We start from the raw sequence: 21,049 nt of genomic DNA on the forward strand, positions 1-21,049 counted from the left end.
GAGCTGGCTTTTTGAGAATAACCCCATACTGTCTTGATCTTGGCTAGGTGCATTTTTCAAATTTACTAAATTAAATGAAATCCACAATAATGGGCTTTAGTAGAGACAATAAAGTGGAAAGAGATTACAGGTTATAATTCAAAGAAGCCGTAACTTTGTAATTATTTGTAAAAATGGTTTTGAAGTCTAAATTTTTCACACTTCCTAGGAAAAAATGAATTTATGTAAACTTCTGACTTAAAAGAGGGGATACCTAGTTTTCTTTTTCCAGATTAGCTATACCAAGAAACAAACAAAAACCCTTATTCTATTCCAAACATCTAACTGCAAAGCCAAGGCTTCCTACATTTGACCTTAGCCAAAAGGCCAAGAAGCAATAAAGCCAAGGCTTCCTAAACCCTGTCAGAGAAAGTCTCCAGTTTCATATATCGCCTACTCTGACTTTATATAAATGAGACTGAGTCGTGCCTGGAAAAACAAAAACAAAAAACCCAAAAAGCTGAGAAATCGACAGCAATTGAACCCAACTATTCAAAAGGGGGTACAGGACTGCAACAAAAACCCAGCTCAGAAATGTGAAACTTCCTTTAGGCCACACTGTCCCAGAGTTACACAGTCAGAGCAAAGTGTTGTAAAGTACTAAAAGGCTATTCCTGGGCAAGTTTGCACTCAGGCTGCTAAGAATTTCCACTAGGCTTTAAATTGTGCTATTCATCACTGAGCAACTGAAGGCCATCTACCCCCAAGTTTCTCCCACACTTCCTCCCTGGTGTCTCCACAAATAAAAGAGAGACCTTATACTACCACCACCATATGAACTAAAGACAGACTTTCACAGTCTAACCATGAAAAGGAGAAGTTTCCATGTTATTCTGCCATTTACTAATGAGGTTCCAGTTGCATATTTTGGATGCTAAGGTGGGTTCTTGTAAACTTGTAAAGTTCTTGTAAACTGTCTTATCTCAGCACACAAAATGGTTGCATAACCTGATCTGTCGCAGCTCCTGATGTTTTTCTTTCGGCATGCACACAGTCTATCCAGATGAAAAAATCAATCCAGACACCTCTATGCTCAGGCTGTTGTTCAAATAAACATTTTTCCTCCCTCCCTAGGCTCTTCACCTCCTGCCTTCTAGTTTTATTTTGGTATTAAGAGAGCCAGACAACTCCAGCATAGAATTCAAGGTGCTACTGCTTGGTAAACTATTAGCTGCATAGTGAATCCAGGATGGCTTCATTAATAGTAGGGTCTGCAGGAAGCCAGAAAGAGACTCCCCGGACATGCCCCCCGCCAAAGAAGTGGACATTAGCAGTCCTTTCCTCTTTCTCCAGAGGTTAAACAGAAAAAGGGAATACTACACGTTTGCATCACGGGAACAAGAATCGGGTGGGTTTTCCCTGGGAATCCAGAGTGATCAGGCCCTGCAAAACCAATGCCTAGAGCTATGCAACAAGCAGGGTTCACAGTTGAGTGAACATCAATGCATAATGAGTGGAGGCATTTCAATGCAAATAAATGCTGAATATGAAGGATTAAAGAAAGGGGAAATTAATCTTTTTCATAACACAGGGCACATTTTTTTCTCTCCCTTGCTCTCTCTTTTTTAAGTCATGCACACAACTGCTGGAGGGAGTCCAACTTCCCCAGTGTGGTGGTGGTGTTTTATAAAAAGCAGAACATACACATTTAAGACCATGAATTTCCTCAGGATGCCAGCAACTGAGATTCTGACAGCTCTTCAGAACAGCCTCACAAAGTGTTTCACTAAGGACGGCCAGACTGACAAGCAAAAACCTCATTTCAAACTAACCTCTTCTTTTTCCAAAGCATATAGCTTTCTGGGATGTGAATGGTTTAAAAGATTTGATTTCAGCATTTGGGGGGTATTTGGATGCATTTACTAAGGCGATTTTATGTTTTAGTTTGTTTCTAATTGCCCCATCCAAGTGATGCTTTTGCAATACCAACAAAATAAATAGGGCAGCTTCATGCTACTTTAGCAGGTGGCTCCATCTTCTCCCAGTCTGAACCATCCATATCCTGGCTTCTCAAACCCAAGAAGTGGAAGCACTTCTTCAGCTTATTCCTTCCAAAAAAAAAAATTGCCAATGAGGGTTACTCAGCTTTTCACATTTCACTCAGACTGTTCAAGAGACATTGGATTGAAGCAGAAAACTTGTTACAAACCTTTTTGTCCCATCACAGGTTTGTATTAAGCACAGGATTCCTCAAACATCCTATTACTCTACCAGATTATCCCTTTGATAAGAAACTTTAAAATCTGAGAGGATCCCTCAAAAAAAATAATTAACCTAGGTTAAACACTTTTTTTCTTTTTTTTTTTTGAGACGGAGACTCACTCTGTCGCCCAGGCTGGGGTCCAGTGGCAGGATCTGGGCTCACTGCAAGCTCCGCCTCCTGGGTTCACGCCATTCGCCTGCCTCAGCCTTCCGAGTAGCTGGGACTACAGGCGCCTGCTACCACGCCCGACTAACTTTTTTGCACTTTTAGTAGAGACGAGGTTTCACTGTGTTAGCCAGGATGGTCTCCATCTTCTGACCTCATGATCCGCCTGCCTCGGCCTCCCAAAGTGCTGGGATTACAGGTGTGAGCCACCGCGCCCGGCCATGTTAAACACTTTCTAACTACAAATACAAGTCTCGAAAAGGAAAGGAATTTCCAACTTGTTCCCATCTCTTTTGATACTATGCTGAGAAAAATGTCAAAAGACTTAGAATTTTTAAATAGGTTTTTATAAATAATGTATTCAAAGATTTTGATCCATTACATAAAGTAGGAATCCCACTCCTTAAGAAAAATATACAGGTTTTGGTAAGAGTTTAAGTTCTGAGATATTCAAGCCTGACGCCAAGCCTTTAGGTTTCTACTACTTCAATTCCAAAGGACCAGTAGATAGCAATTTTAGTACATAAAACTCCACTATGCTGTATAGTTCCTTTTCTCCTAGGTCAGACAGCTTTATTCTGCTTCATTAACCCCTTCTTTGCTCCTTGATGGATCTTGGAATCCAGTTTCCCTGTAAGGGAGAAAAAGAAGTCTCATTATTTATTTTTGTATTTGCAATGCAAATCTTTTGTAGCCTCCCAGGTCTTCTGGTTACTGTGTTCCTGTTACATTCAATTATCTTATTTCAGGACTTAGACACTTCCAAACTTCAGAGTTTCATTCTGTAAGAATAAGGAAGCAATGGGAACACTGTACAGGGATACACAAATGCATACAATGAGTATTTGTCCTAAGAATCTAAGAAGTTAATTATTTCTAATTTTGTAGCTACTAGAAAAGAAATATCACATTTTTAAGGGTGTTCGATGCTAAGGCAAATTTTTAAGAATATACACATGCAATAAAGGAAGGCATTTCACACAGTGGGAAACCCATTCCTCTGACCTGTTAACTGGCTGAGCATAATGCATGAACCTTCACAGTGAGAAAAGCAGTTCAACACTCCTTTGCTGCCTCAGACTTAATAGGGGGAGTGACCTGCAACAGTGGAATAGAATCCACATGAATGCTTTACTGACAAAGGGCCCCTATCACCAGCTAAGAAGGTTAAAGGTCATAGGCTATTATATGACTCTCTAAGTATTAAACTTAGAAAACAAGCACCCTTCCCATCCCAGGTGACCCTAATGAAAGGTATATTACTGATGTGGTCTCTGACCTCTTCTCAGATCTACCAGGATAGAGTTTGGCTCAGTGGTAGCAGCCTTAGGAACCATCCATCTCATTAGGAGAATCTTAAGAGAATACCTGTCTGGCCTGAGAACAGTTTGGCAGTTTGCTTTCTCCCACAAAAAGTCTCATCTTAGTCAATAGTGATGCTTATGCTGAAAATAGAAACATACTTCAGTTCAGTCTCAGCACTAAAAAAAAAAAAAAAAACAAGGAGTCTTCCCCTTCAAAGGCAGCTGAGTATACCACAGGCCCATGCCCATAACCACTGCCTCTCAATATGTTGTCATTTTCATTTGTTGCAGCAATCAGGCATAACAGAAGGAGCACTGGACTAAAAGTCAGAAGACCCAGGTTCTAGTCCACCCTCCTCTGGTATTAACTAGCTGTATGACCTGGGCGAGTCATTCAATTTCTCTGGATTTCAGTATTTTCACTTGTCCAATTAAGTTAAGAATACATGTACTGACCATGGCACAGTAAGATTGTGAGAAAAATTAGCTTCAGCCTAACAAGTTTCCCTGTTTACTTAAATCTCCTCCTATCTAACATTAGTCTGTGTGTGTCTCTTTGTCTTTTTATCTCTCTCTCTCTCTTTCAGGCTACACCTGCTTCTAGAAGAACATTATGTCCTTTTCTGGGCTTCCTCAGAAACCATCCACTAAGTGATACCCTGACTATCATTTAACAATAATCACAATGCTGTTGATTTTCCTTTGGGCTTTAGAGCACAGGGCATTCCCAGGGATTTAGGAGTTATTTTATCCCCTGTGCTTCCTGGCTGAAAACCTGAACATGCGCTAGCCATCTGGCAAAGAGCCCTGTTACAAGGCAAGTCAGCCTTTGTATCCCTAACACTACCATAGTGACTGCCAAATGGTAGATGCTCAATAAATGCTCTCACCAAATGAATTAAATAAAGGTAGACACTACACATTTCAAAACCTTTATATTATAGACAGTACTAAGTAACCACAAGTAGCAGATAACAGATAAATGTAAGAGTACAGATTGTAAAGGTGGTAATACCCAGAGGTGAGTCTCATTCAGCTTTTTAGGACAAGCTAGGACAGAATTTAGAATTCCATCTGGGACTCCAGACATGCAGTTGTCTGTATTGCATAAGTTGAAAGACACTGTTTGTTTGTTTATTTATTGAGACAGTCTCTGTCGCCCAGGCTGGAGTATAATGGCGTGATCTCGGCTCACTGCAACCTCCACCACGCAGGTTCAAGCAATTATGCTGCCTTAGCCTCCCCTGTAGCTGGGACTACAGGTGTGTGCCATCATGCCCAGCTAATTTTTTTATTTTTTGGTAGAGATAGGGTTTCACCATGTTGGCCAGGTTGGTCTTGAACTCCTGACCTCAAGCGATCCCCCACCCCACCTCAGCCTCCCAAAGTGCTGGGATTACAGGCGTGAACCACCATGCCTGGCTGAAAAACTCAGTTTTAATCCTGAGACTTCCTAGCTGTATAATCTTGAGTATGTTACCTAGTCACTCTTGTCCTCAATTTTATCAACTCTAAGAGGAAACTGGACTATAAAATACTGAAGGTTCCTTCCAACTCTATGATACTGTGCCCTAGAAATGAAATGTAAATTGGAATAATTTGTTCCTGAGGCAGTCTGATATAGTGAAAAGAACAGGAAATCTTGCACCAGAAAGACTTGAGTAAAATAACTTCTATAAACCTGTAAAATGAAAGGAGGAAAAAGCCCTTACTAACACATAGTTATTGAGAAGATTCTAGCTAACACAAAGTGCTTTCTATAGACCAGTCACTGAGCTACGTGTATTACACATACACTAAGTCCTTTAATCAAATAACTACAGGTTCAGTACTCCTTATCTGAAATGCTTGAGACCAGAAGTGTTTTAAATTTCAGATTTTTTTGGATTTTGGAATATTTGCATTATATATACTTACTGGTTAAGTATCCCAAATCCAGAAATCCAAAATCCCAAATGCTCCAATTAGCATATCCTTTGAGCATCATGTTGAAGCTCAAAAAGGTTTAAATTTTGCATTTCAGATTTTCAGATTTGGGGCAGGGTGTGGTGGCTCATGCCTGTAATCCCAGTACTTTGGGAGGCCAAGGCAGGCAGATCGCTTGAGCCCAGGAGTTCCAGAGCAGTCTGGCCAACAAGGCGAAACCCCATCTGTACCAAAAAAAACCAAACCTTCCCTCCCCCCCCACCAAAAAATCTGCCGGGTATGGTGGTGCAAGCCTGGAGTCCCAGCTACTCGGGAGGGTGAGACAGGAGGATGGCTTGAGCCCAGGAGGCGGAGGTTGCAGTGAGCCAAGATCCCATGCCATTGCCCTCCAGCGTGAGCAACAGAGACCCTATCTAAAAAAAAGATTTTTTTTTTTTGGCCGGGCACAGTGGCTCACGTCTGTAATCACTGCACTTTGGGACGCAGGCAGATCACCTGAGGTCAGAAGTTCAAAACTAGCCTGGTCAAAATGGTGAAACCCCGTCTCTACTAAAAATACAAAAATTAGTTGGGCATGGTGGAGGGCATCTGTAATTCCAGCTACTCAGGAGGCTGAGGCAGGAGAATCGCTTGAACCTAGGAGGTGGAAGTTCCAGTGAGCTGAGATTGTACCATTGCACTCCAGTCTGGGCAACAAGAGTAAAACTAAAAAAATAAAATAAAATAATAAAGATAAAAGCAATAAAAAATTAGCCAGGTATGGTGGTACAGGCCTATAGTCTCAGCTACTTGGGAGGCTGAGGTGGGAGAATTGCTTCAGCCAGGGAAACAGAGGTTGCAGTGAGCTGAGTTCACACCACTACACTCCAGCCTGGGTGACAGAGTGAGAACCAGTCTCAAAAAAAAAAAAAAAAAAAAAAAAAATTCAGATTTGGGATGCTTAGCCTATAACTAAAATAATATATAGTAAAGTGCTTCAGGCTGGGTGTGGCTTATGTCTGTACTCCCAGCACTTTGGGAGGCCAAGGCAAGCAAATCACTTGAGGTCAGGAGTTCAAGATCAGCCTGACCAACATGGTGAAACCCCGTTTAAAAATACAAACATTAGTTGGGTGTGGTGGCACTCGCCTGTAATCCCAGCTACTCAGGAGGCCGAGGCAAGAGAACTGCTTGAACCCAGGAGGCGGAGGTTGCAGTGAGCTGAGATCTTGCCAGTGCACTCCAGCCTGGGCAACAGAGCAAGACCCCATCTCAAAAAAAAAAAAAGGGCTTCATAAATTCAAAGTCTCCGGAAGAAGTAAGGGTGGTTATATTATTTATGCTGAGGCTTGGGAGTTAGATTTCTTAGTTATGGTTTCATTTTCACCTTTCATTTACCATATAACCCCAGGCAAGTCTTTTAATTATTTATTTCAGATTCCTCATAAGAAAAAAAGACATATCATTTTCTTCACATTCTTAAAGCTTCACTGAATAAGAACATTCCTATTTTACATTTCAGGAAACTCCAGTATGATTATGAAAGCCTTCAAGTGAGACCAGCTCAGGTAAGATCAACCTATCAGAATAAAACACCCAATGGTAGGCAGACTAATCTGTGGCTTCAATGATGATGTCTAAAATGGAAAGCTAATAGAAGAAACAAGATACAAGAAGAACAAGGATTTCCAGGATATTCCCAGGAATTCAGACGTTCTTTCATCCCTTAGGCTGCCTAAAAAAAAATCAGACTTTTGCCAACAATCTGTGAACTCCTTACAATCATAGACATTTTGTATCCCTAAAGTCTAACAGAGTGATTGCCAATAGAGGCAACTCTTGGGCCAGCTGTGCGCAATGATGGCAAGGGACCAGGGCTTCTTGTGGAAAGCAGCAGTCATCATGACTGTCCTTAGATTGCAGGAACTTTAAGCTCTGAATTCTAGTTCAGCCTGGGCTTCTAAGATCAGGATCTGGATAGTGAACCACAGTGACATACAATACATCCTCTTCAGGGTAGGGTGTAACACTTAGTTTCTGTATTTCCCCAGTATTTTTACATGTAGTACCTAAATCATTTCAGTGTTAAACCACATCCCCAATCATAGTGCCTAAAAGAAAGTCAAATGCATGTGTAGCAGATGGGCAAGAAGTTAAAAGGGGAAAAAATATTTCTCATCAATTGATATAACTCTCACAGGAATTTTTACATGGTTTGGAAAAGATATAAGGTGCATTAGTTTATAGAGCATGTTGTTAAATTTAAAAATTTTCCTTTATCTGAGTATTCAACCTATATAAAGCAGACACAGAGCCAGGTGATACCCTACTGTATATTGCTTTTTTCTGAATTATTTCAATTTCAGGAGACACAATTAACTTAAGGTCAAGCAAACTCAAATTTACACTTCCAAAAACAAACAAATCAGAGTACACAGCTTTAATTTAAGGCATTTATATACATATATATGATACAACACATAATATATATATATATGATACAACACATAAATGGGTCATATTCGAAAAGTTTATTTGCAAGTCTGAAGTTTGGAACCTGAAGCCAGGAGTAGTAGTGTATATCTGTAGTTCCAGCTACTTGGGAGGCTCAGCCAGGAGGATCTCTTGAACCCAGAGTTCAAGGCCAGCCTAGGCAACATAGTGAGACCTCTGTCTCAAAAATAAAAGTTTGGAATTTCAAATATATTTATCATAGAACTAATCTGTAAAGGGTGGCTACGTTCCTAAGCCATCCCACAAAAGAAAAAAAAAAATTAAGCCATACTGTTATAAGTAAAGCAGACTATTAAATAATTTTTTTTTAGCGACAGGATCTCACTCTGTCATCCAAGCTGGAGTGCAATGCAGTATTGCAATCATAGCCCATTGCAGCCTTGAACTCCTGGGCTGAAGCAATATTTCTGCCTCAGCCTCCCAAGTAGCTGGCACTATAGGCACATGCCAACACACTGGAATAATTTTTTTTTTTTTTTTTGTAGAGACAGGGTCTTGCTATGTTACTCAGGCTGGTCTCAAATTCCTGGCTTCAAGTGATTCTCCCGCCTCAGCTTCCTAAAGTGCTGGGATTACAGACATGAGCCACTGTGCCTGACCAAGTATTAATATTATTAACGCTATTAAACTTAATCACTTCATGTTATAATATATCTAGGAGAAAATATGATAACCATTCCAAATTAAGAGGTGTGTATGTATTTTCCCCCGTGTAACTGGGATTAAAGACTTTTCCAGCTTAAACTACTGGAGGTATCCCCTAGGACCTAATGGAAGAGAGTTCTGGCAGAGTAGGAGGTTTTTAGAGAGGCTGAGGTGGATGCATCACCTGAGCTCAGGAGTTCGAGATCAGCCTGGGCAACATGGCAAGACTCTGTTTCTAGCAGAAATACAAAAAATTAGCCAAGCATGGTGGCGTGCGCCTGTGATCCCAGCTACCTAGGAGACTGAGGTGGGAGGATCACTTGAGCCTGGGAGGTGGAGGTTGCAGTGAGTCGAGATTGTGCCATTGCACTCCAACCTGGATGACAGAGTAAGACCCCATCTCAAAATAAGATTTTCACTACCTATTGTTTCTGTGCAGTTTTTTTTTTTTTTGAGATGGAGTCTCGCTCTGTCGCCCAGGCTGGAGTGCAGTGGCCTGATCTCAGCTCACTGCAACCTCCGCCTCCCGGGTTTACGCCATTCTCCTGCCTCAGCCTCCGGAGTAGCTGGGACTACAAGTGCCTGCCACCTTGCCCGGCTAGGTTTTTGTATTTTTTAGTAGAGACGGGTTTCACTGGGTTAGCCAGGATGGTCTCGATCTCCTGACCTTGTGATCCGCCCGTCTCGGCCTCCCAAAGTGTTGGGATTACAGGCATGAGCCACCGCGCCTGGCCTTCTGTGCAGTTTTTAACCTTGTCTAGTCTACCATTAACTAACAGAAACAATAGGAAAAAGAAGGATTTTTTTTTTTTTGAGACAGAGTCTCGCTCTGTCACTCAGGCTGGAGTGCAGTGGCGTGATCTCAGCTCACTGCAAACTCCGCCTCCTGGGTTCACGCCATTCTCCTGCCTCAGCCTCCCGAGTAGCTGGGACTACAGGCGCCCGCCACCACGCCCGGCTAATTTTTTGTATTTTTAGTAGATACAGGGTTTCACTGTGGTCCCGATCTCCTGACCTTGTGATCCACCCGCCTCAGCCTCCCAAAGTGCTGGGATTACAGGCGTGAGCCACTGTGCCCGGCCTAAAGATAGGAATTTATTAAATCTTTCTCCTAAGAATGTCACTCCCCTCCCCATCATGAAACCTTATGGAGAAAAATGAAGGCCCTAAAGGTCCTGAAGGTGTAGAGAAAGTACTAAAGTAAAATGTTTCAGAGAAATATCCAAACCCCACACACAACATTTTCTCACAGGACTTTAGGCAGCAGATGAAAACCAAGCCCGGGGAAGAAGCTACGAAAAGGGAAGTAGGGCCGGGCGCGGTGGCTCACGCCTGTAATCCCAGCACTTTGGGAGGCCGAGACGGGCGGATCACAAGGTCAGGAGATCGAGACCATCCTGGCTAACATGGTGAAACCCCGTCTCTACTAAAAAATACAAAAAAACTAGCCGGGCGAGGTGGCGGGCGCCTGTAGTCCCAGCTACTCCGGAGGCTGAGGCAGGAGAATGGCTTAAAACCCGGGAGGCGGAGCTTGCAGTGAGCTGAGATCCAGCTACTGCACTCCAGCCCGGGTGACAGAGCAAGACTCCGTCTCAAAAAAAAAAAAAAGGAAAAGAAAAGGGAAGTAGGACTAAAGATCAAGTAACAGTGGGTCTGACAGAGAGGATCTACCACCGTTTCCTCCTACCACCAGTGTTGCCACCAGTGCCTAGAGGAAGGTGAAAATGAAATGGAGGAGGAAGGGGTAGACTGCCAGAACCAAAACAGAGAGAGGGTAAAATGGAGATCTAAATTCTAAACAGGGCCAGGTGTGGTGGCTCACACCTGTAATCCTAACACTTTAGGAGGCCAAGGCAGGAGGATCACTTGAGACCAAACTGGGCAACATAGTGAAACCTCATCTCTACCAAAAATTTAAAAATCATCTGGGTGTGGTGGCACATACCTGTAGTCCCAGCTACTTTGGGGGCTGAGGTGGGAGGATTACTTTATCCCAGGAAGTGGAGGCTGCAATGAGTCATAATTGCACAACTGCACTCCAGGCTGGGTGACAGGCCGAGGCCCTATCTCAAAAATAAATAAATCCTTAATAGTGGAGAAAAGAAAGGATTTCCAGGGCTACTGGGCCACCAACTGGAGTACCGTCTGAAGTAAATAATTTGTGTCACTTAAGGGCAACTTGGTTCAGATCTTCCAATGTGTAGGAATCTTAGGATCTTATCAATCAAAATGTTGCCTGAATGTTGCAGTAAATATACATTAATATAAATTCCTACTCCAAGCATTTCATTTTGTGATTCAAAGCAGTGTTACTTAAAGTGTAGCCAGCTGGCCAACAGCATCAGTATCACCTGAGAGCAGGATTGAGGAACCTGTGTTTTAACAGCTTGCTAGGTGATTTTTAGTTACATTATAGTTTGAGAAGTACTTCTCTAGGTCATAGATTTATAAAATGGCTAGTTGGTCCCCAAAGTATTGGATGAGGGAGAGTTGTGCACCAGTGAGGACAATGCATGCCCTAGAATCACACAATTCACACGATGGGAAAGCAGTGACAAAGAGGCATAAAATGGTAACTGACATGAGCAAATGGGAGAGTTGCTGATGTTGCTTTTCCAAGGATGTTAGGCAGAGAGGACACCACTACTATGTATGTGGTTTTTTATTTTTATTTTTATTTTTTTTGAGACAGAGTCTCGCTCTGTTGCCCAGGCTGGAGTGCAGTGGTGCAATCTTAACTCACTGTAAGCTCCACCTCCCAGGTTCACGCCATTCTCCTGCCTCAGCCTCCCAAGTAGCCAGGACTACAGGCACCTGCTACCATGCATGGCTAATTTTTTGTATTTTTAGTACAGATAGGGTTTCACTGTGTTAGCCAGGATGGTCTCGATCTTCTGACCTTGTGATCCACCCGCCTCGGCCTCCCCAAGTGCTGGGATTACAGGCATAAGCCACAGCGCCTGGCCCACTATATGTGTTTTGAGACTGCTTTGAAATAGAAGAGGCTGCTCTGGGACAGAGGAAGACAAGATGGGTCCCAGCTACTCAGGAGGCTAATGTGGGAGGATTAGACCTAGGAGGTTGAGGCTGCAGTGGGCCATGATCATGCCACTGCACTCCAGCCTGGGTGACAGAGCAAGACCCTGTCTTAATCAATTAACTAATAAAAATTTTAAAAAGGAATGAAAAGCAAGAGAGCCAAGGCCGTACTCTGGGAACCAATAATGAAGAGAAATGTGGGAAGTGGTGTCTCTAAAACAGATGCTCAGTAAATACTTAAAATGTTAAGTCTTTTTTTTTTTTTGAGATGGAGTTTCACTCTTGTTGCCTAGGCTGGAGTGCAGTGGCACGATCTCAGCTCACTGCAACCTCCACCTCCCCAAGTTCAAGCGACTCTTCTGTCTCAGCCTCCTGAGTAGCTGGGATTACAGGTGCCCACCACCATGCCCAGTTAATTTTTTGTATTTTTAGTAGAGACGGGGGTTTCACCATGTTGGCCAGGCTGGTCTCGAACTCCTGACCTCAGATGATCCACCCGTCTCAGCCTCCCAAAGTGCTGGGATTACAGGCATGAGCCACCACGCCCAGCCCTTATTCTTGAGTTGAACACTGAACAATGAATAAATGGATAAATGACAATGTTGCCACTGCACTGCCTTACTACTTCCTTTAACAAGCAGTACAGTGGGGCAAAACACTCTTTTGGCTGACAAATAGCATTTTAATGTAATAGGATCTGAAATAGAAGTTTCGAGTGATTTACTATGCCGATAATTGTGGATCAAGGTATACTTTGGAAAGGCTTTACTGTAGTTAACCTAACAAAGTTATTGATAAGCGTAATTATATTAAGCCTCCAACACAAGGGACACACAGAACACAGTAAAAAAAATTTTTTTTTTTTTTTTTGAGACGGAGCCTCACTGTGTTACCAGGCTGGAGTGCAATGGTACAATCTCAGCTCACTGTAACCTCTGCCTCCCAGGTTCAAGCGCTTCTCCTGCCTCAGCTTCCCAGTCCTCAGCTGGGACTACAGGCACTACAGGCGCATGCCACCACACCCAGCTATTTTTTTTTTTTTAATCTTAGTAGAGATGGGGTTTCACCATGTTGGCCAGGTTGGTCTTGATGTCTTGACCTCGTGATCCGGCTGCCTCAGCCTCCCAAAGTTCTGGGATTACAGGCATGAGCCACCGTGCCCAGCCAAAAGGGAAGAATTTTATAAAAATCTAGACAAGTGAGATGCAAGACAAAAAAATAAAAAAAGAAAAGAAAATTAGACCATCAAAGATTATGACTTACAGGCTGATCCAAAGGTAGTGGGTTACTTCAACTGATTGTTCACAGTCAGTTACAGATTAAATTCCTTGTTCTACTTTTTTCCCCATTCCTCACTACTGCACTTGACTAGTCTTAAAGAAAAAAAAATCATGACTTACAGATTTTTGGATTTCCTTTAATAGGAAACTTCACAACCATTTCCTGAGGATTTTTGCAGATGAAAACAAATGGAGAATCAGATTCTTGACTGATGTCTGGAAACTGTGAAATATAAAAATAAAAAGTTCAGGCTAGTTGGGACAAGTTTTGAATTTAAGGAGATCAGAAGATGTCCCAGATTTCACCTCAACATTCTGATGATAGTACGCTCCATTTCACAGGTGAAGAGGATTATGCTTAACAAGCAAGAACAAACCTTCACCTTTCTACAATCCTTAGTACAGCATTATACAGTCTATTGCCTGCCATCTCTGATTTCCTATAGTGGGAACAACTTCATTAAAAAAAAAAAAAAGGATACCTGAAATCCTCCCAGAAGAATCAGAACTGACTGCTCTTTTATCACAACCAACCAAGAATCAGGAGATTCAGAGATCTCCTTGGGGAACATCAGGTACCCACAAGGTTCAACTCATGTGAAGCACTGGAAGACTTAAGAAAAATAAAACATCTGTGGAAATTCTGCCAGAAACAGTACACATAGCCCTTCTCTCACTAAACGGAAGGAAGATGATTCATTCTGAAAGGTATGAACATGCAAAAGCTGTTTTGCTGGATGCTTTCCAGATCTACTTCGGGTGAAAAGGTAACTGGTAGAGCAATTCTGAAAATTATTTAGAAACCTCCTTTGGATCTCTTATCATAAAACAAATCTGTGTGAATAGTTAGGACTTTTACTTTTTTTGTAAAAACAGACACAGAACCTAGAGTAAGACTATGCTGGCTACACAATCACAATTTAAGAACAATTGGGGTTTAGCAATGGTTAACTGATCTGGAATTTCATTATTTCCTATCTTATTATGTCTTATGTTTGGCATGTTCAACAAATATGACTCATAGGCTTCTGGGTCAGACTTCATTACCAGAGAAGCCTTTCTCCTAGTAACTACCATCAAAAGTATGAAATTACCTGTATTTTCCACCCTTATTTGACTGCTAAGATATGCCTCCTAAAGTCTAAGCCACTAAAAGTTTCATTTTAAAAAGTAAGGAAATTCAAATTTCTCTGTAACTAGAAGCATGAATAGTTAAACTTTTTTACTGACCACTCTTGTCCTACATGATAAGTGATGCTGTGGGAAAAACGGAAGGGATTTTTAGCAACATCTGGTCCTGCCCACACACCATGGCTTTCAGTGTGGAAGAGGTGGGACGTGTACTTTGTTTTTGTTTTGTTTTGTTTTGTTTTAAGAGATGGGGGTCTCGCTATGTTGCCCAGGCTGATCTCAAACTCCTGGACCCAAATGATTCTCCTGCCTCAACCTCCCAAAGTTCTGGGATTATAGGAGAGAGCCACCACACCCAGCCAATAAAACAAACTTAATATTAACTATCGGCCACAATCATATTAATAGGCAGGGTCAAATGTTCATGGTAGAAAAGTAAGGCTAAAGACACAAGGGTAAACCCTCTTCTTTCTTACCCCTTTTATCTTCAGAAGCCAAAGAAAAGCAGGGCCCAGCTGTTATTGCTGGGTATTAGAAGGAAATAAGCTCTGCACAAGATCCATGCTGAGGTGCTTTGGCACAAATAAAACCAGAGGCTGCCATCAAGATCTCTAAACCTAATTCTACAGAGACCAGAGCAGCAGCAGTCATAATTACCATCTCTTTAATTTTCCTATTTTTCCTTCCCTGTGGCTTAGAGACGATTGAGGCAAAGGACAATCACAGCTCTGCTTTTCCAACACCACAAACCATTTCAGCCAATCTCTCCTCTTTCTTCCATATCAATAACTTTTGCCTCTCTACTGGATCAGTCCTATTAACACACAAATATTCCGTAATGTCTGACATGACACAGTCTCTTATCCAGATCCCACATCCTCCTCCAGCTACTACTCATTTCTCAGATTCCCATTACAACAAAATTCATCAAAAGATTATCTGTACTCCCTGCCTTTAATTTCTCTCCTACTTTTTTCTCCAATTCACTATATATAGGCTTTCGCTCTCATCATTCCATCAAAATTATTCTTGTAAAGGTCACTGTTGACTTCCATGTTGCTAAATCAAATGGTCAATTCTCAGTTCTCACCTTTTTTTTTTTTTGAGATGGAGTGTTGCGCTCTCACCCAGGCTGGAGTGCAGTGGCACAATCTCGGCTCACTGCAACCTCTGCCTCCTGTGTTCAAGCAATTCTCCTGCCTCAGACTCCCGAGTAGCTGGGATTACAGGCACCCGCCACCATGCCCGGCTAATTTTTGTATTTTTAGTAGAGATGGGGTTTCACCATGTTGGCCAGGATGGTCTCAATCTCTTGACCTTGTGATCTGCCTGCCTCGGCCTCCCAAAGTGCTGGGATTACAGGCGTGAGCCACTGAGCCTGGCCTTTTTTTTTTTTTTTTTTTTTTTGAGATGGAATCTCACTCTGTCACCCAGGCTGGAGTGCAATGGCGTGATCTTGGCTCACTGCAACCTCTGCCTCCCAGGTTCAAGCGATTCTCCTGCCTCAGCCTCCCGAGTAGCTGGGATTACAGGCGTCTGCCACCACGCACAGCTGATTTTGTATTTTTAGTAGAAATGGGGTTTCATCATGTTGGCCAGGCTGGTCTTGAACTCCTGACCTCAAGTAATCCACCCGTCTCAGCCTCCCAAAGTGTTGAGATTACAGGTATGAGCCACCACGCCTGGTTCAGTTCTCATCTTAATTGATCTATCTGTAGTAGAACTTGATAGCTTTTTTTAAAATCTTTACTCTTGCCATCCAGAGATAGAATTCTTTTCTCTGGTTAGGCAGGTGGCTCACACTTCTAATCCCAGAACTTTGGAAGGCCCAGGCAAGAGGACTGCTTGAGCCCAGGAGTTTGGGACCAGCCTGGGCAACATGGCAAGACTCCATCTCTACAAAAAATAAAACATTAAAAAAATTAGCCAAGCATGGTGGCACACACTCTAGCCTGGGCAACAGAGTGAGACCCTGTCTCAAAACAAAAAAGCAAAAGTATATCCAATATCTCACCATTTCTTAAGACTTCAGTGGCTACTTCCCTGGTCCAAGCCATCATAACGTCTCCCTGGGTTTCTGCAATAACCTCCTAAGTGGTCTGTTTCTGCCCTTAACTTCCCTCTTGGTCTATTCTCAACAGAGCCACCAGAACTAATTTTTTTTTTTTTTAAATATCAGATCACGCCATTCTTCTGCTTAAAACTCTCCAATGGGTTTTCATCTCAATCAGAATAAAAGTCTAAGTCCTTGCTTACCACCTACAAGTCCCCGGACAATCTGGCCCCCCATTTCCTCTCTGATACTTTCTCTTACTTATCTCCCTCATTTTCACTCCACTCTTGCCATACTGGCTTCTTTGTTGTTCCCGCCTCAGGTTCTTTGGACTTGCCTTTTCCTTCTTCCTGGAATGCTTTTCACCCCTAGATATTTCCATGGCTTCTTCCCTCTCTTCCTTCAGAACTTTGTTCAAATGTCAACATTTAGTGAATATTCTTGATAACCCTATTTAAAATCACAGCACCCAATTCCCCACAAACTTGGTACTCTTAACCTACCTCTCCAGTCTTATTTTTTATTTTTATTTTTTGAGACGGAGACTCGCTCTGTCACCCAGGCTGGAGTGCAGTGGCGCGATCTCGGTTCACTGCAACCTCCGCCTCCCGGGTTCACGCCATTCTCTGGCCTCAGCCTCTCAAGTGGCTGGGACTACAAGTGCCCACCACTACGCCCAGCTAATTTTTTGTATTTTAGTAGAGACAGGGTTAATAAAGTAAAGCCTATGCATTGGAAGAAGAGATTATTTTTCATTATCAAATGCATTAAAACAAAGGGAGCTTGGCAGAGCCTCAGTACCTCCAGAAAAAAAAAAAAAAAACATAATCCCCACAACCAGGGCCTGGACACTAAAGACCACATTACATACTAACAAGCTGCTATATGCTTACATTGTATCCTAACAAGTAAGAGATATTTGGTCTGAAAGTCAGAAAACTAAAATGCAGCTTACCCAGAGAAAGAGTAAGAGAAGGGAGGTGAAGAATGTGAATAAGCTCTGGATGTCACATTGTATTGTATATTTATTATTATATTTTATATTTTTATTTATATATATTTATTTTATATTTTATATTTATTATTAATTAATTATTATTTTGAGATAGGGTCTCACTCTATTGCCCAGGCCAGAGTGCACTGGTGCAAGCACAGCTCAATGTAGCCTGGACCTTCTGGGCTCAAGTGATCCTCCTGACTCAGCCTCCCAAGTAGCTGGAACTACAGATGTGCTAATTTTTTTTTTTTTTTAAAGACAAGGTTTCACTCTCACCCAGGCTGGAGTGCAGTGGTATGTTTGTAGCTCACTACAGCCTTGACCTGGAGGGCTCAACCCACCCTACCTCAGCCTCCTGAGTACTGGAGACTACAGGCGCACACCACCAGACCTGGCTAATTTTATTTTTTTTAAGAGATGGGGTCTCACTATGTTGCCCAGGCTGGTCTTGAACTCCTGGGCTCAAGGAATCCTCCTTCCTTGGCCTCCCAAAGTGCTAGGATTACAGGCGTGAGCCACCACCTTTGACTGCACATCCAGTTTAGAGACAACGCTAGATTAAGGGTCACTGACACAGCACAATAGACAGATTAGGGAATTTGGCTTCTAAAATCAAGCATCTAACCAAACTTGATAAAAGACTCCAGGAATTTGCTGGTATTCTTGCCAATGAGGACTCTGATTCACCAGGTTTCCAGCCTGAGAAGTAGGGGAGGTGGGCCTACTCTGCTTTCATGCTTCACAAATTTCGTATCTGTCTAACATAACAGGTAATTAACCACTAAACAGCCATTTTCTTCTCCTATCCAGAGGAAAATTGTTCACCAGTCATCTAAAAAAACATTTCTTTTAGGCCAGGTGCAATGGCTCAGGACTGTAATCCCAGCACTTTGGGAAGCCAAGGCAGGCAGATCGCTTGAACCAGGAGTTCAAGACCAGCCTGGGCAACATGATGAGCCTTCATCTCTATTAAAAAAAAAATTATATATTTATATATATATTATAGATATAATCTCATTTCTTTTGCCATTTTCATAAGAGAAAAAGTTCATTAGCAGTTTTTGTCAACCACCACTGATTCAGTGGCAAATGGGGCATTTTCACCAAATCTTTAGGCCTCCCCTTCATTCTTACTCATTCTTGTACTGAAATGATCAATAACTCCTAAACTAGTCACTCTTCATAACAAATTCCCAGATGATCTGTAAATGGTATATCTGTCTCCAGATATAAGATTTATAAGTTGGCCAGGCGTGGTGGCTCATGCCTATAATCCTAGCACTTTGGGAGGCCGAGACAGGTGGATTGCTTGAGGCCAGGAGTTCAAAACCAGCCTGGCCAGTATGGTGAAACCCCATTTCTACTAAAAATACAAAAAATTAGCTGGGCATGGTGGCAGGCACCTGTAATCTCAGCTACCCGGGAGGCTGAGGCAGGAAGATCGCCTGAACCTGGGAGATGGAGGTTGCAGTGAGCCAAGATCACGCCATTGCACTCCAGCCTGGGCAACAAGAGTGAAACTCCATCTCAAAAAAAAAAAAAAAAAGATTTATAAGTTGTGAGTTGAAGAACTAATAACTAAAGCAACAATAATAGGGAATTCATTAACAAAGAACATATATTTGCTGTAGGCTTTCTTGGTTTGAATTTTGAGGAACTAGATAGAACATGAAATCAGGGTCTGAAATCTTGTTAGCTGAAAACCAACTCCAAGAAGACTGAGGTGATAATATGCAGAAAGAGAGAAGGAAATGAGTCTGATAGAGGTGCAAGAACAAGAGATCCAAGGAAGCATACCCCGCAAGCAACTGTGCTGTGATAAACAGTTCTCATTTATATTTTCCTTCAAAGCAATTCAAGGTGTCACAGGAAAACTACCACCCATGCCCCACTCTACTAGAAGATAAATGTTTTCTTACTTCAGGGTACTACTGATCATAGTACTTTGACCAGAGGACAATTCTATATTTGACTAGGGTTGAATAAAGATCTTACCAGTTGGCCCAAAGTGGGATAGCTGAACTCCCATATACCAGTAACCCAATTCAAGTCACGTGCCTAATATCTAAGACAGGGGCTTCCAGCTCAATGCTACAGAGACAATTCATATATGCACCAGGTGAAAGGGATAAGTGATCAGACATACACAAATTTACGGATCTTATAGCCATTTGTGGAAGACAATCTGGTTGAAGCAACTACAACCAGGTCTCATTCTATCCACAGTAACATTTCCACTGTGGTTTTCTGTGCCCTGTGGAATCATATGCTAGAACCTCTACATAAAAGAACTCAAGCAAATATATTTTTTCTAAAATTAACCTCATAGCTTTTCTGGCCTGATTCTTCAAGGCCTAACTGGGAATCACCCACTCATGACAATCATTTATTTTTGGTCTTGATTTTAATATAATAGGTTTTCACTCCAACTTAAAGCAGTGAAAACCAGAAGAAAACTGCTTTTAATTAAAGACAGTTTTGGGAGGCTGAGGCAGGTGGATCACCTGAGGTCGGGAGTTCGAGACCAGCCTGACCAACATAGAGAAACCATGTCTCTACTAAAAATACAAAATTAGCCAGATGTGGTGGTACGTGCCTGTAATCCCAGCTACTCAGGAGGCTAAGGCAGGAGAATCGCTTAAACCTGGGAGGCGGAAGTTGCGGTGAGCCAAGATCGTGCCATTGCACTCCAGCCTAGGCAACAAGAGCGAAACTCAAAATAAATAAATGAATGAATGAATGACAGTACGTGGTAAGCTCTTTAACCAACAAAGTCCATTCTGAGACTATTACCTCAGAATGCTGAAGACTCGTCTTGAATCAAGGGCTGTGCCAATTTTAGATTTTATTTTCCCAATGGCTAGTCTGACTCAACTGAAAACTATTCCGAGGCAGTGCTCTGAGAGATCTCTGACTTCACTTAACATATCAAGGTAAGGTCATTGTCAAGCAATCTGGTGTTATTAATGTCAACAATACTCCTTTATCAAATAACATATCTTTTAGAATAAAAAAGAAACAAGTTGATCTTAGACTTCTCTCACCCTTCATATCCAGTCAAATTACTAAGTCCTAGAAACTTTACCTCTTAAACATTCCAATCATCATCAGTTCCTTTCTCTTCAACTCAACTGACACAGCATTGCTGCAGACCTTCATCATAACTCACCTGGACAACCATGGTAATTTCCTAAATCATCCCCGTTTCAGGCTTGTCCCATCCAGTACATCCTTCCTAGGGCTGCCAGGACAATCCTTCTAAAACATGACTTTGACTGGGTGTGGTGGCTCAGGCCTGTAATCCCAGCACTTAGGGAACCCCAGGTGGGCGAATCACCTGAGGTCAGTAGTTCAAGACCAGACTGGACAATATGGTGAAACCCATCTCTACTGAAAATACAAAAAATTAGCTAGGTGTGGTGGCACGTGCCTGTAATACCAGCTACTCAGGAGGCTGAAAGAGAAGAATTGCTTGAACCTGGGAGGAGGAGGTTGCAGTGAGCCGAGATAATACCACTGCACTCTAGCCTGCACGACAGAGTGAGACTCTGTCTCAAAAAAACAAAAACAAAAACAAAGTAACACAACTTTATATGGGTATCTTTAGAACACAGTTCAAATCCTTTCACATGGCATTTAAGATTTTTCTTTTCTTTTTTTTTTTTTTTTGAGACGGAGTCTTGCTCTGTCGCCCAGGCTGGAGTGCAGTGGCTGGATCTCAGCTCACTGCAAGCTCTGCCTCCCGGGTTCACGCCATTCTCCTGCCTCAGCCTC

General features: G+C 42.2%; 1 protein-coding gene across 3 annotated transcripts in view; it reads right to left on the bottom strand.

Annotated features, from left to right (window-relative positions):
• Positions 1-2,732: 2,732 nt before the first annotated feature.
• The window catches only part of TRIP4 (thyroid hormone receptor interactor 4), a 71,420-nt gene continuing 53,103 nt past the window's right edge, over positions 2,733-21,049 (bottom strand). For 2 of the 3 annotated variants that reach the window (XM_023185309.2, XM_023185311.2), the window contains exons 12-13: positions 13,215-13,317; positions 2,733-3,038 (exon numbers count right to left, since the gene is read on the bottom strand). In XM_023185309.2, the coding sequence (XP_023041077.1) occupies positions 2,971-3,038; positions 13,215-13,317 (171 nt within the window). In that variant the 3' untranslated portion in view covers positions 2,733-2,970. The remainder of the gene's footprint in view (positions 3,039-13,214; positions 13,318-21,049) is intronic. The other variant, XM_023185310.2, reaches the window with a different exon arrangement.

This window comes from Piliocolobus tephrosceles, chromosome 6 (assembly GCF_002776525.5).
Source record: "Piliocolobus tephrosceles isolate RC106 chromosome 6, ASM277652v3, whole genome shotgun sequence".
In the NCBI taxonomy this organism is placed as follows: Eukaryota; Metazoa; Chordata; class Mammalia; order Primates; family Cercopithecidae; genus Piliocolobus; species Piliocolobus tephrosceles.